The sequence below is a fragment of the Coffea arabica genome, chromosome 5c (assembly GCF_036785885.1).
Source record: "Coffea arabica cultivar ET-39 chromosome 5c, Coffea Arabica ET-39 HiFi, whole genome shotgun sequence".
NCBI classification, from domain to species: Eukaryota; Viridiplantae; Streptophyta; class Magnoliopsida; order Gentianales; family Rubiaceae; genus Coffea; species Coffea arabica.
Window position 1 is genome coordinate 31,068,106 of NC_092319.1, and position 15,953 is coordinate 31,084,058.

A 15,953-nucleotide genomic window follows, 5' to 3' on the forward strand; every position below is an offset into this window, starting at 1 on the left:
TCCCACTTTGACAGTCTTATTTTCCTTTTTCGTTTGTCCCAAATTATAGTTCACCTTCCAATTGAAGAATGTAGTTGTATTTTAATTTTTCTAAAATATCCTTATTCAATGTAAGTTGTTGTTACTATAAACCTACCCCATTTAATGAGAGCTGATTTTTTTTTACCATCAATTCAAGTTCCCATAAAGTTGTACTCTAATTAATATGAGGATATTTTAGGAAAATAACTACTTAAATTGATTGTTCCAATAAAATTAACTACTTTTTATTAAATTATGTGAAAAACAAATCAGAAGTGTGACGGAGGCAGTATAAAAGAAAAAATTTTGAATGATTCATATATATATATATTTTTAATGAAGGTGTATGACAGTCCAACTTATTTGAACTAAATGGACTTCATAATTGGTCCATAGCTAACGCAATTTGACCCAAATGATGTTGGGTGGTAATTAACTGGCTTTAACGCCTAGACTCTAATATTGCATCTCGAACTAAGAGATTCTGCAGTTATAGGTGTAATTACACAATGCAGTAAAAAATTCAGATCATGTCATCTTTGGTTCGATCTCAGTCATTTATTATAAAATAAAAATATATATAAATGAACGTTTCAGATCAAATCGAACTAATGTGGTCCGATCTAGGTCATTTCCGTGTTTGGATTTCTCCATTTTTGTGATTGTAAGGTTGCTTTATCTATTCTAAGCCTCTAATTTGGTGAAATGACAATAAAAATAATGACGTTACATCATTATTGTTCAAAAAAAAAATGCAGATCTAAGTATGGTTGTTATGGTTTTAATTGGGAAAAAACCTTCCCTCGTAAACCATAACAAAAACCAAAAAAGAGCGAAGGGTGGGGCCGGGGGGTGGGGGCCTGGGTTGGGCTGTGTGAGGGGAAGATACCAAGCTAATATGTAATAAAGCTTCTCCAATAGATGACCATAAAAGCTTAAACCTTGTTCCCCCTCACTCCCCTTCAAACCAAAACCATATTTTTTCCCCCACTACGCTCGAAGCACAATGCGACCACTGTTCCGTCTTCCTCTATTCTCTCTTCCTCTCCTCCTACTCCTGCTCTTGTCCTCCACCGACGCACAGTCACACAACATAACCCGTATACTCGCAAAACACCCTGAATTCTCCACCTTCAACCACTACTTAACGACCACGCACCTGGCGGATGAGATCAACCGCCGCCGGACAATTACCGTTTGCGTGGTGGACAACGCCGGAATGTCCGATCTCCTAGCTAAACACCTCTCACTGCCCTCGTTGAAAAATGTCCTTTCCCTCCATGTCTTTGCAGATTACTTTGGAGCCAGAAAGCTCCATCAAATCAGCAAAGGATCCACCACAACTTCCACCTTATTCCAAGCCACCGGCGAGGCTGCCGGCACCGCCGGCTACGTCAACATTACCGACATGAAAGGCGGCAAAGTCGGGTTCGCAACGGGCAATAACGAAGGCGAATATGGCGACCTTACCTCTACTTTTGTCAAGTCTGTTGATGAAATACCATATGTGGTTGCTGTCATCCAAATCAGCCACGTTTTACTGTCTCCTGATGCTGAAGCTCCGGTCTCTGGACCTGGAGCCCTGAACGTGACTACTTTAATGGAGAAACAAGGCTGCAAAGCATTTGCAGACTTGTTAAAGAGTTCAGGGGCTGAAGAAACCTTTGTCCAAAACGTCGAGGCTGGTTTGACAGTGTTTTGTCCATCTGATGGAGTCCTGAGCTCTTTCATGCCCAGCTACAAAAACTTGACTTCTGAAGGGAAGGTTTCATTGCTGCTCTATCATGGGACCCCAACCTACAAATCTCTAGGGATGTTGAGATCAAAGAATGGGAAAATGAACACTTTGGCCACCGAGGGAGCTAACAAGTACGATGTCACGGTGCAAAACGACGGAGAAGACGTGAAACTGGACACCAATGTGGTGACAGCGACAATTACAGGAACAGTGATTGATGAAGATCCAGTAGCTGTTTTCAAGATTGATAAAGTTTTGCTGCCTAGAGAATTGTTCAAGGAAGCTCCCCCTGCCCCTGCCCCTGCCCCTGCTCCAAAAGGTTCCAAGGGTGCGAAGGAGAAGGATACAGCCGCAGATGCCCCGGCACCTGCCGCCGACGAGGATAGCGTACCGGCGGATCAGACGGCTAGTGCCAATGGAGCAATAAGGATCGTTAATTTTCGTGGTGGATGGATGTCGGTGGCTTTGAGCTTGATTTTGGGATGTCTCGTTTTCATTTGATTTGGACTTGGGTGAGATTTTTGTCTTACATACGTCTCATGTTTTTATTTCTTTTGTTAAAAAAAGGCACAAAAAAAAAAGTACGGTTTTCTTGTTTCCTATGCTAGTTTTTTTGTGTTAAATTATAACACAAAATAATTAGTTTCTCCTTCCTCTTGAATTTTTTTTTTTGGGGTCTATTCAACTTGTAATTAGTTAGCTATTTGTGCATTGTATATGATGATGATGGTCACAAAGTTAAAGTGTATTTCTTCATACCTTTTAAGTAATAAATGAATAAACCATCTTTTGATCACGTTGCACTGCCGAGGCTGAAGCGTGAAACCAGAAATGCAGATTGGCAAAAGTAAAGAAAACAAGGAAAAATAGTTGTTTGTGGGGCACCAATCAGTGCGTCGTGACAGATCCTTCTCCCAAGTCCCAACAACTACACTGTCCCACTAGATTATATTATACTAGTAATTGACAAAATCACAATCCCGAGGTGCTACGAAAGAGTCCTAATTAAGAAAATCACAACTAATTATTGCTTATGCGGTAATTATATTTTGTCCCTTTAGACTTACATCTATGTGCTTTGTATCTTTATTATTATCGTTTGATTATCAAACTTACAATTTTGGAAAAACTAGGGCAATAAAAGAGCATTGTTGAAAAGAAATTATGTTCTCTTTCTTGAATTGATTATTTTAATTATATATTCTGTATTGGGTTAAAATGTTACAAAATTTTGAAAATAGTGGAGGTAAGTGATTTTTATTTTTTTTAACTTTAAAGGTGCTAAATCATACTATTAGAAACCATAGTGGAAGTTTCTAAAATTAATCCTTGTTTTATCACTAAATATAGAAGCCCACCAGCACGTCTCCATAGTGTCGGTGAGGAGGGTGTGGAATGCCGTTATTCGGGTGAACTTGTGCCACGGGGTCCATCTATTTTGTGGCTGATCCGGACTTTGGCGCACAATAAATTTGGGGTATTCTATAATTCGATCCTGGACCCTGGTTGGGGAATTGAGTGGAAGCCAGTTGGCAAGATTACCAAATAGACATTTTCCTACTACTAATAATTCCTTGTATTTGATTATGCCTTCTATATTGTTTTTTGTTAAATCCTTTTCCATGTATTTGTCCGTTTACATGGCACCAGCTGTACAAATTACTAGAGGCCACCGATGTAGAGTCAGCAGTACCGGAACTGCAAAGAATATATAATTCCTATATACACTCTAGAGTGATGTATGATCTACCACCTATTTATTAGAATATAATAGAGTAAATTTTATATACACCAGGTTTGTTTGGATTGTGTTTTATTTTTTCAATTTTATCTGCTTACATCATCATTACAATATTCAATACACCTTTTTATTTTCCCAATTACCTTTTTATCTCACACACATTACAGTAAAAATATTCCAAATAAAACACAATCCAAACAAACTCGGTCAGTGTAATATATTATCACAATTAAATAAATGACACATGAATAAATTTTGCATATGTGTCATATATCTAAATTTGAATTTAAAATTTAAAATGTGTTAATGTATCATTTATCGAACTGTAATAGTGTATATAAGATTAATTTAATATAATATTATAAATTACTAATCGTTTAAAACTTTATTACTGTACTTCGCATGCTACATTTGCTTTCTCCAAGTAGGACCAGCAGATTTGCAATTGGCTGGCCACCCAAGTAATAATGAGGCCAAAGAAATGGGAGAGAAAAATTCCCCCTTGCGGACGTGGATCAAGATTCTCCGTTGTCACCGGTGGTGGTAGAGAGCACGCTGGGGACACTAATTCAACGGATATAAACAATAATATAACAAATATTAACACATAAAGATAAGAAAACAAAACAAATATTTTTGACACATTACAATTAGGAAAAATTGCCCGCATTTGTGTCTATCGTTTAATAATGTCGTAATTTATAGTCATTTTTTGTATGCAAACACTAGAATTAGTGCTCCATATTTAATCTCCACCATCTAATTCAAAAATATTCCATTATAGGACAAAAAAACACACAACAAATTTTTTTGGTACATTATAATTAGTGCCCCACATTTAATATCCACCATCTAATTTAAAAATACAAATACCCCATGTCTACCATCAAACTACACTGCAATCACCATTGATCGAGGGACAACAAAGAACCCTAATCCAACGACGATATCCATGTCCCATCTATCATCTTCATATTGTATATTAAACTATATTTTATATAAAATTGTGTGTTTTACACTTTATATTGATACTCACTTTGTATGTATACATGTACATGTTTTCTTTGTTACGCAAGCAATCATGTGTTAAAATTTGTTACGTTAATTTCGTATATATTGATAGTGTATATATTAGAAGGTATGAATGCATGTTACCTAATTTCAAATTAAATTTGAATTCAATTCATTCATATTACCTAATTTCTTTGTTAGGCGTATGCATCTACGCCTAATAGTCTATACACTATCAATCTATATATATATATATATATATATATATATGATGAATCTTTTTATTAATTTTTTTAGGCAGCTGGAAATCTTCATTCAGATATCTACCGACGAGGGGCCTAGGGCAATGCGGGCCAGGGGATACGCTTACGCATTCGAGGTGGGTAATGGGCTTGGGCGTTGAACTTCTTAGGTGGGGTCGGGGATTGGTTAGGTATCCCCACCGACGCCCAAGTGCCCGTCGTATAGCCGAGTTCTTTGAGGCCGTTCTCTTTCAGGGGATTTCGCACCGTAAATACAAGGATTATTTGCAATTTGGACCTCTAAACTATAATCAATTGGTATTTGCGCATAACTCAATTGCAGCATTCGAGTAAATTAGACTATCAATCTGTAGTACACAACTCAATTGGTAAGAAGCTATCGAATTTTAACAGCTGTTTTTTGAATGAGAATACTTTATTGCCAATAAATGGATAATATATTTCAATAAACAAATACACATTAGTTGTACTAAAGTCTTTTCATTCACAGATATTAAGAAAAACATATTTAATTGTGAATTGAAACAATGTGTTACAAATTAATAGTATAAGTTATTAAAGTACTATAATTAATACCTTAAGAAGCAAAAATACAACTATTATGTTTAAAAAATGCATATTATATTTTTTTTTTAAAATTTCAACCATAATACAAATGAAAACCACCAGAAAAAGCTGCTAGGTGCTTTAACGCTTTGACCTAATTGTAGACTTGCTCTTAAAGATATGGATTGATCCTTTGCTCCCAAACTTCCAATTCGGATAGCTGTAAAGTCTCTTCTTTTTGCACAAGCTTCGGATTAAAAATTATTAAATGCTAGGAAGTTCCATGATCACTGAATTAAGTTTTTCATGTAATTAAAGCACAGCTTCATCAGAATGGGAATTCCAATCACGCCCAACTGTTACTATTGAACTTTGTTATATTGGAGCAATGTCAGCCAATACCATGGTAATGAATGAGTGACTAATTCTCAGTCACTAGATCAATATAGTATAAAACTATAATAGTGGTGTAAAAAGATTATGAGGCAATTAAACAAGAGACTGTTGGATACTTGGATATTATACAATTTTGTTTTCTGATTCCACTACTATGTTTAATTTAAGTATCGTAAAATTGGAAGCTATCTTAACCAGAAAAGTCTCTCAGGATCATGCAGCAATGTTGCAAGTTAAAAATGCTCCATTTTCAATCAAGAAAGGAGCTGCTCCAGTGCCAGATGGATACACCGTGGACGTTCTTATAAAGAATTGGAGTTTTTTAGGTGATTAATTGGTGGATGCTAATCATGCTATAGAGTTTTATTTTCAAAATCAGTACATGTATGAGCCCAAGAGTCCAAGCACCTTGGCAAGATGAAGGATTTCAGACCCTCTATAAAGTTTACTCTAAATTGTTGACTAAAAGGTTGAAGAATGTGATGCCACCTTTAATTAGATCTGAATCAGAGTGCATTCCTTGAAGGGAAATCAATCGTGGATACTGTATTTCTTATGCATGACCTTGTTAAAAGTTACCATAGAAATGATGGAAAAGCCTAGATGTGCTATGAAGATTACATTTAAGGACAGCTTATGAGAACCGGGCCTTTCTGTTGGCTGTTGCAAGTACATTGGATGTATTGTTTTCTTGGGTTGCTAAACGTTGTACTACTGTTTACTTCTTCTATGGTAACATATGAATTGTATCTTTCACTGCTTTAGGGATTAGAGAAGGGCACCCCGTGCCCCTCATTTATTTTACTGGCTACGGAAAGTTTCTCTGCTTTATTGGATCATTCCATTGATGAGCAGGGATTTGATTATCGTACTAACTGTGAACGGCTGAGGCTTACCCATTTGTGTTTTGCTGATGACTTGTTTGCATCGACTGCTGCAATTGACAAGTGATTTAGAGTGATATAACAGTTTTTGGTAGAGTTCAAAGAGCTGTCTGGATTGAGGTCCAAATTGCAGAAATCCGAGTTGCTTATGGCCAAAATATCTTCTGAAAGAACTGCATATATATGTTCTTGCGTGGGAATGAACAGAGAGGTCTTTCCTGTTACATACTTGAGAGTACCTCTTACTTCTACCAGATTAATAGGTTGGGATTGTCAAGTAATCAACGATAGACTTCAGTCTAGAATTAAGAGGTGAGCTCTCAAAAAAGTAACATAGCAGGCTGCAACCTATTGAATATATTCTATACAGCATTCACCTTTACTGGTGTTCTTTCTTAACTCTACCTAGAGCTGTCCAAGTCATGGTATTGCAACTACTTTAGCTACATTTTTATGGAAAGGTACTTCAGAGGAAACGTATGTGGCAAAAGTGTCTTGGCTGGATGTCTGTGAACCTGCAAATCAAGGAGGTTTGGGGCTAGTTTGGACTTTTGGAATAAGTGCTTCTTAATCTTGAAACACCTATGGTCTATTTGCTTGAAAAAAGACGTTTTGTGGGGCGTTGGACTGGTACCTTTATTAAAAGGAAAATCTGTTTGGGCATTAAATGAAAAGGTTGGTGCCGGAGAAAAATATTAAAAACTGATAAGTGTGACTAAGCCTCTCATTGAACATATTGTTAGTATTAGGCAGCAAACTCGCCCTTCTTTTATGGCATCCTGTAGCCTGTAGGTAGGCTGCTAGAAATTTTCACTCCTAAATTGATTGCAGATTTTGGCGGTTCTTTAACAGCTAAGGTCTCTGCAATTATCTTGGGTGGTAGAAGAACTAGCGAGGCCCAAGAACTGATAAATGCTACTTTAGCATAGTCTTAGCCTGAGATTCTTGCAGAGGATAAGGTAAGGTGGGGATTCAAGGTGGCTTCCGTTGTAGAAGATGTATTTAGTGAACTATAACCGAAAAGAAAAAACCTGATGAGGTTCAGTATAAAATTAGCTTGATGCAAGAAAAGAATGCCGAGATATGTCTTCATCTTATGGCTGGTACATAAAGGGAGACTGGTAACTCGAGAAATACAGTACTGTTAAAATGGAGCTTAATCTCGGCCAGTAGATGTACTCTCAGAGAGCAAAGCAGTGAGACTAAAATCAATTAGTTTTAGTGCAGATGCTCAGCACAAATACGGACACAGGTGCAAAGTTTGAAATTGATTTTTCGAGGAATCTATCCATGGTCTGTTGAGCTCTCATGGCTTTATTATACATTGTGTACATAACTCAATTCTTGAGCAGGTTTGACTTTCTCATGCAGCTACTGGAAAGGAACCAGAGAATGTTTCTAAAGGATGGTTTTGCACCATAGTAGTACATCAATTGGACAGTCGGCATAGCTCGGGATTTTGGTCAGACAATTTTTACCTTGTAATTATGTGTATTGTTTCTTAGTTGAAGTTCGCTAGTTCTGAGATGGCTGGGCAATTGTGTTCTGATTTGTTTTGAGTTTAATCTCATTGTACAAACTTATTGTTTTGATCTTAATAAGAGCTCCAGTTCACCTTTAGGGAAAAAAAATGGAATGCTGAGAATCTGGTTAACTAAAAGGCTGATGAGATAAAGGCAGTATTGCATCTGTTGTTGAAAGATAAACCCAATAGATGGCATTCAAAGAATAAAGAACTAAGCACTTGCATAAATGAAATTGTTAGGCTGCATAAACAGATAAAATGAACTTCTAACATTCAGGCAGAGAGGGAAATCATGAAACAGACGCAGTTTTCTTCAGCAAGGCACACTTTTTGTCTATTTCAAAGTAACAGTGGCGATTTCGCATGGCAAGCAGTTAGCTATTCTTTTCATTCACTCAATCAGTGGACTGATAACATTCAAAGCAACAAATAACAGAGAGTATCTCGGCATTTACACAGTCCAGATTATAATATACATCATCTAGAAAGGCAAGTTTTATTAATTCCAAGAGAGGATAATTTACAGCAACTTACATACTCTAAAATTTGATACCTCCAGCACCACTGCTGAAATTGCGCAAACGTCATAGTGCCAGATGTATCATCATTTTCCATTTTCAAACAGGGAAGGACAGAAGAAGTATATGTCTTCAAGCCTGTCATTGCTAGGGGAATTGCCACCATATACCAAGAGTCCCTCTTGACCATCAAGCTTCCCACCAGCAAATGCGCACCATCCCCGTGGCCCTGGATGCTCGACAGAATTTGAGCCATCCTCCACCTTTTTCCAAGCTAGTGTCTCAGTATCCAGAGCGTAGACCTCTGCTGCAAATTTCCCTGCACCTAAGTGGCCCAAATCACTAGGGTCTATCTCCCCACCAGATATGAATATATACTTTCCAATTCCAAGTGTCGAGAACACACTTCGGGGGGTTGGCTTTTCTCCAGTTGTCTCCACTTGGATCCACTTCTCCTCTACCAGATCAAAGTAATGAACATCATCAATCTCCACTCCAGAAAAGCCATATACAACCCAAATCTTTCCAAGGGACACTGCAAGTCCAGGTCCACCTCTAGGCTTACAATTCTCTCCAGCCGCTGGAAATTTGGTCCATTTTCCATCAATAACATCATAGGCCCACAAATCATTAAGCCGCCCGGAAACACCACAGCCACCAAACACATATAGGCACCGACCATCGGCAGCAATTGAGTGGTAGCTACGGTTTTCCGGCCCAGTGTCCCCACTGGTGAGTAAGGTCCACCTGTTAGAAGAGGTATCAAAGGAGTAGAGCTCATTCAGCTCCTTGTGTGTGGCATCCCTACCCGCAAACACATAGATAATGTCACCAATGGAAGTCATGGAGACACCAACACGGGGTGGAGGGATATCTCCAGTCGCCTCAGCCACTGACCAAGTTCTCTCAACAAGATCAAACACATATAAGGCGTTGTCAACAGGTATCCTGGGGGTAAATTCACCACCAAAGGCATAAACCTTATCTCCAACAATACTAATGGCATGTGAGCTTCTTGCTCCAGGCCCTGCTCCCTTCTGATCTAGCTGCATGTCATAATCGAATCTTCAATTAAAATTGAACTTACTTTCAGAAGTTCCTTAAATTCATTATTTCCAATGCATAGCAATACTGATTTATGGGAACTGACATTACAAACTATAACTATTCACTGTTAGCATCGGAACACAATTTTCAAACTGTAAGCAGGACAAGATTGACATGATTAAGCGCTATGATTGACTTTAGTTGTAAATAACATCAAAATGTCAAATACAAGAGGATCAGGAACTCTGCAAAACTCAATTCAAATTTGAGACCAACAAAAGGAAGAGTGCAATGAATAGATAAAAAAAAAAAAAATTAAAAGGCTCAAAGGCTAACCTTGAACCATTTGCCCTGCATGAAACTCATGGCCTCAAAGGCTTTCCTGATGCGATTTCCGAGCGCTCACACTGCCCTGGTGGTTGAGTGACTCTACTATATGTATAAGGGAGGTTTATTATACCTGCTCCGGAAAAGCCCGTATAATTAGGTTAAATAAGTCTGTGTGTGTCTTGAAAACGAGTAGAGTCCGGATTTGTCAGTTGATGGATCCGGGGGTCCTGTGCCGCCGGGAGGTACAATTGGAAAATTTGCCAAATTAGTCCCTAATATTTTCACAAAAAATTTTTTTAGTTCCCAATATTTAAAATCAACCAGAATCATCCCTAACATATAAATTATGATCTATTTTGGTTCTAATGTTCGTATTTGCTCATTTTTCCGACTGAAAATAGCACGTCTCACTCACGTGGGTATATTTTTAAAGGCAAAATCGAAAAATACATTTCATTTTTGGTTGAAAGCAAAAGTATTCATTTTCACCTTTCCCCCCTAAAATTACAGTCACAAAAAATCCTAATTTTCCCCCTGAATTTTGGGAGGAAGCATATGGAGAAGTCATTATGTACCTAATGTTGAATGGGGCTCCCTTTTTCTTTTGCTTTCGTGCCAACCAGACACCAAACACCACCAGAACAATTGCCAGGAAGCTCATGAATCCAATTGCCATGACAACTCCGCCTTTCATGCCCCCACCATTTTTGGATATTGTGATTGCGGTAATATTTGGAGTAGGTGTAGTTGATCTTGCAATGAGTTTTTCAGGGGCAATTGCTGGTAAGGCTGAACTAGTTGGAGCATCAGCTTGGGATATATTATTTTGGGAGGCAGGGGGAGAAGGTGGAATAAAAGATGTGGTGATGGGAGGAGGAGTCGCCACCGAAAGTGGAGGGGGACTTAACAAGGATGGACCTGGGAAGAAACAGGTGGTGGTGGTGGAGGTAATGCAAGAGAGGGACGGCTGGTGAGCGGTGACTTTATAGCGAGAGGAGATGGAGAAACTGAGGTAGGTGGTGATGAGACTGCAATTAACAGAGAAGGAGAGGGTGAAAGAGCTGGAGAGGGAGGTGCTGTGCCAAAAGGAGGGGAAGGTGATGCTTGTGGGAGAGGAGAGGGTGATAAGTTTACAGATGGAGGGGGAGAAGCATGGGGTGGTTGTGGTGGCATAGACAGAAGAGGCAGGAGGGACAGAGGAGGTAAGGAAGGGGAAGGGGCCAGTGTTGATAATGGTGGTGGTGATGATTGTGGTCGGGGAGGAGGGGAGAGGTAAGTAAGAAAGTATGTTTTTCGGTTTTGCCTTAAAAATATACTCACGTGAGAGAAGCGTGTTATTTTCAGTCAAAGAAATGGGTGAATATGAGCATTAGGATCAAAATAGATCATAATTTATATGTTAGGGACGATTCTTGCTAATTTTAAATATTGTGCACTCAAAAAGTTTTTTGTGAAATGTTAGAGACCAATTTGGTAAATTTCTCAGGTACAATTACATTCGCCAACTTTTTAGAAATTGTAAACTAACTTGTAAAAACTTTAGAAATTTGTATTCTCTCACTCTTACCCTCCTAAAGTTTGATGGTAATTTCACTTACCCTAAGATTGTCCCCTAGAAGCATTGAAATTTTTCACAACTACCCTCAACATTTTCACAATGGTACCTTGAACTAAAGTATATAATAGGATGCTATCTCTTTCCTTTCTAATAAATGTTATCACTTAACATTGAACTTTTCTTCATGTTAAATCACGTGAATTATAAGTGGATCAAATATTCATTTCACAGTTCGATTGTAGATAAATTATTCACTTATTGTATATAATAGAATTTAAATATTATTTGTTATACATAATTTTAATTACTTTACCATTTTATACCATTAGAATGACTTGGCAAATGATAAATCACAATTTGTAGAAACTTTTTTTCAATTATTGAACAAATTGGTGTACTTTTGTAATGAATATATAATTGTCCTAATAATCTAGAAACCAATATATTTTGAATTTAAGCTAATATTATTGCACTCCTGAACAAAGATCCTGGCTTTGCTACTATTTGCATTTCCAAGTGTTGAGATCAACCCAAGTACAATTGGACCGATCTTGAATATTGTCGTTATTTGCACTTGCAATTGCAGAGGATTCGAATTCTCTATTGTGATTTTGTAGGAATGTATATTTTTTTGCTGTATGCAAGTGAAATTCTTGATTATACCAAATTATCAAATTTGCTTGGCTTCACACCGAATTTTTTCACCGACTTCATGGATTTTTGTGATATTGATAAGATATGATTATTTATATACTAACAAGTTTCCTTAAATATCATAAAAAAATATTTTATTTCTTCATGTTTAAGATGTATGATTTTCTACAAGGTTTGCTCCCAAAAAAAATGACATATGATCCATAACGGACATAATCCTTCTCCAAAGTAATGCTGTCAAGAAGACTACAAATCTCCGTAAACATCATAAAAATATTTTATTTCTTCATCTTTAAGACGTATGATTTTTTACGGGGGTTATCAAAAAAAAAAAAAAAAGACTTATGATTCATAATGGACATAACCCTTTGTCCAAAGTAATGCTGTCAAGAAGATTTTAAACAATGACCGCATGACTATTGAGAGCCTTACATGTTAGAAATACAATTTTAGACCGTTAGAAGACTTGAAAAGTCCATAGTTTATTGTAAATATCTGTTATTTCTTTGATATATTTGATAATGTATATTTACCATTAGTACAAACTTTATGAATGAAATGATCATTTTTATTGAAAAAAAAAAGAAAATGTAAATGATATATAATCAATTGTAGAATTTTTATATCTTCTTCCAAAATAGAGCAGATGTTGATTGTGTATTTCTGTGGGCGTGGGATGTCATGCTCATCGAAACCGAGTATCATATAAAGCATAAACCGAAAGTTTACATGGTAAGCTTTGGATGCACCCCAAAATATAGGTGGTATCCGGCCATCCCCTATGTTCAAAGGACTGGGACAGCTTTGACAATGTCAAAACCCGGTCCGCAATGGGGCGGATAAATCCTGGCGCATAACCGCATCTAAGGTTGGTGGTTGCTAACTCAAATTTTGCTGGGAAAGGTTGGATCCATATTGGTTTGCAATTAGCAACTCATTCGACGAACTATCCCAATGTTATTTTTTTTTTCAAAGTAAAATGATCACTGCATGATTGACAAATAATTGTAAAAGGCTACCTATGCATTTGAATTTTTCCCCTTTTCGGTGGAATTAATTGTTTCAAATAAAAATAATTCTCATTTCTGATCCTTATAATTTTTAGCCCATTTCCTAAGATGATCCGTTGTAGCCACTTTGCTCAAAATTTTATGCTGCTCGATCTAAGTTTGAGCTGAATTTAAAATTTTACAAAATTGAAAACGCTTTTCATATTTGATTTGATTAATTAACGAATCAAATTTAAATAAAAATTTTTGAACTGAACTCGTTTTAAGTATATAATAACTTAATTGATTATATCAAGGATTACCTTGAAACCTAAAACCAAAAAAAAAATTAAATTGATTGCAATTTGCATTTACGAGAGTTTAAAATGTGGTATTAGAGTAGAATTACGAGATGTACTCGGATTGCTTGCCTCCAAACAAGGGTTCCATTCGTGATGGCTCCATTCTACCTACTTTCCGTTTCCCTCTCTCTTCAATTCCCCACTTCTTGAGCAATAAAATATAATGAACAGAAAAGGATCGCAGTCCAGCTTGGAGTCATAAAAAAAGCCGGGGGGGGGGGGGGTGGGGAGACTTTGCATGCCACGTAATTGCCCACCTTCACTCTATTTTTAAAATAAAAGAGAGATGAAGCATGCCACTACAAATCAAATTGCACCACTTCGATTTTTATGCATTGCGTCATAGTCTCGGTAAATTATGTTATGCTGTACTGACAATACATGGTCTTGAGAAAAGCATTAAAGTTTGTCCCGTTTTGAGTCTATAGCTTTAATGTTCACAAGTTTTAAAGTAAAGAAAAAATTTGCCTTGAAAGAATTAACAAAAATGAGGCATAATAAATAAAGAGAATCTAATCTCAACTAGTGCCATATAATTCAATATAAAATTACCTATATACCCCATGGGTTTAGGTGTCCTGACGAATTCAATTAACTCCATATGCTTTGGTGGAGTTTGGCCTAGATTGGTCCAAACAACTTGTGTTTACCAAATTCTCCTTATTGGCGCTATAAAGCCCCTTAAAAATCACAGCTCCAGGAAACATGCAGGTACATGCCATGTTCAATTTTTTTTTTCTCCATTTGGCTTCAAAACATTTTTTCCCGTGCGGAGATATAGAAAGCTCTTGATATATATCACGGCATCCATTTTTAGTTTGTTCTGGGCACTTGATTAAATGTAATACCCAATAGGTTAAAACAAAAGTCGGCCCAAGAATGTTGTATACAGAGGGTCTCAAAATCTTGATGAAAAATTTGGGTGATTGAGATGATGTTGGCGGCTTGTTATTGCTTTGAGTTGTTTGTATAATTATTAATATAATATTAACATAATAATAATTAAGATATTAATCATTTTACAATTAATTATGTAGATCACAATTGCGTCTAAAAAAGTTAGTCCTACACACATTATAAAAGTGTTACAGACTACCTATGCATCTGGAATTTTTTTTCCCCTTTTTGGTAGAAAAAGTTAATTGCTTCAAATAAACATAATTCTTTTTCTAACCCTTACAATTTTTAGATCATTTATGGATAAATTTGTCCCATTTCCTGATAGGATCCATTGTAGCCACTTTGCTCAATATTTTATGCTACTCAATTCAAGTTTGAGCCCAATTTAAGAAGTAGAAAACATTGTTCATATTTGATTTGATTAGTTGACGAGTCAAATTCGAATGAACTCTTGTCCAATCACACTTGTTTTAAGTATACAATAACTTAGGATGCGTTTGATAAAATCAAAATATAAAAACTAAAATTTGAAATCTGAAATCTAAATTTATTAAATTATTAAATTGTTAAGTACTGAATCTAATACATTTAAATGTATATCATCATATTAAGTGAATAATTTATCACTTATGTTTTTGGGAGCAAGTTTTACTTGAAAAATTCAATGCTACTTAATCAATTCAGATGTTCAATTTTTTATTATCAAACATATTTAAACATGTTAAGATCTAATTTCATTAAATTTAAGTGCTGAATTAGATTCAAACAGACCTACTTTTGTTTTGCATCCCAATCATGTCTTCTATATCTTGGATGTACCCTCAAAACTAAAACCCAAAAAAAAAAAAAATTACACAGTTTGCATCTACGAGGATTTAGAATGTGGTATTAGAGTGGAATTATAGATATGCTCGGATTACTTGCCTCCAAACAAGGGTTCCATTCATAATGACTTCATTGTCTTCTTTTCTCTCTCTCCCACTTCCATTCCCCACTTCATAAGAAATAAAAAATAGTGAATAGAAAAGGATTGCAGTCTAGCATGTACTAGAGACTTTGCCTCCGACGCAATTGCCCACCTTAATATATTTTTTTTAATATAAAAGATGGATGAATCATGCCTGTACAAACCAAAATGCGCCCCTTCGATTTTTTACGCATTGCGTCATGGCCGTAGAAAATTGTCTTTGCTTACGCTGTACTGACAAGATATGCTCTTGAGAAAAGCATATGAGTCTGTGCTTCTACACTCTACAGCTTTAATGTTCACAAATTTTAAAGTAAAGAAAAAAATGTGCCTGAAAGAATTAACAAAGATGAGGCGTACAAAAAAAAGAAAAAAAGAGAATCTAATCTCAACTAGATCATATAATTCAATATATTCAGAGGAAATTACCTGTATACCCCATGGGTTTAGGGGTGTGCTCATCAATTAACTCCATATGGTTTGGAGTTTGGCCTAAATTGGTC

The 15,953-nt window shown here is 36.5% G+C and overlaps 2 protein-coding genes across 3 annotated transcripts; one reads left to right on the plus strand and one right to left on the minus strand.

The window, feature by feature from the left end:
- Positions 1-943: 943 nt before the first annotated feature.
- LOC113714542 (fasciclin-like arabinogalactan protein 2) lies at positions 944-2,555 on the plus strand. Its single transcript, XM_027238435.2, has one exon. It carries the CDS (start codon positions 1,028-1,030, stop codon positions 2,258-2,260), a length of 1,233 nt encoding a protein of 410 aa, XP_027094236.1. The 5' UTR covers positions 944-1,027; the 3' UTR covers positions 2,261-2,555.
- Positions 2,556-8,482: 5,927 nt separating this feature from the next.
- LOC113715103 (thiohydroximate-O-sulfate sulfur/sulfate-lyase (nitrile-forming) NSP5-like) lies at positions 8,483-10,736 on the minus strand. Of its 2 annotated transcripts, none has more exons than XM_027239272.2 (3): positions 10,596-10,736; positions 10,027-10,247; positions 8,483-9,689 (listed from the first exon to the last, which is right to left on the minus strand). In XM_027239272.2, exons 2-3 carry the CDS (start codon positions 10,054-10,056, stop codon positions 8,730-8,732), a joined length of 990 nt encoding a protein of 329 aa, XP_027095073.1. In that variant the 5' UTR covers positions 10,057-10,247; positions 10,596-10,736; the 3' UTR covers positions 8,483-8,729. The 2 variants fall into 2 exon arrangements, with proteins under 2 accessions (XP_027095073.1, XP_071906844.1); XM_072050743.1 differs by having other exon boundaries at positions 10,027-10,292; positions 10,596-10,731.
- Between the last annotated feature and the right edge of the window lie 5,217 nt (positions 10,737-15,953).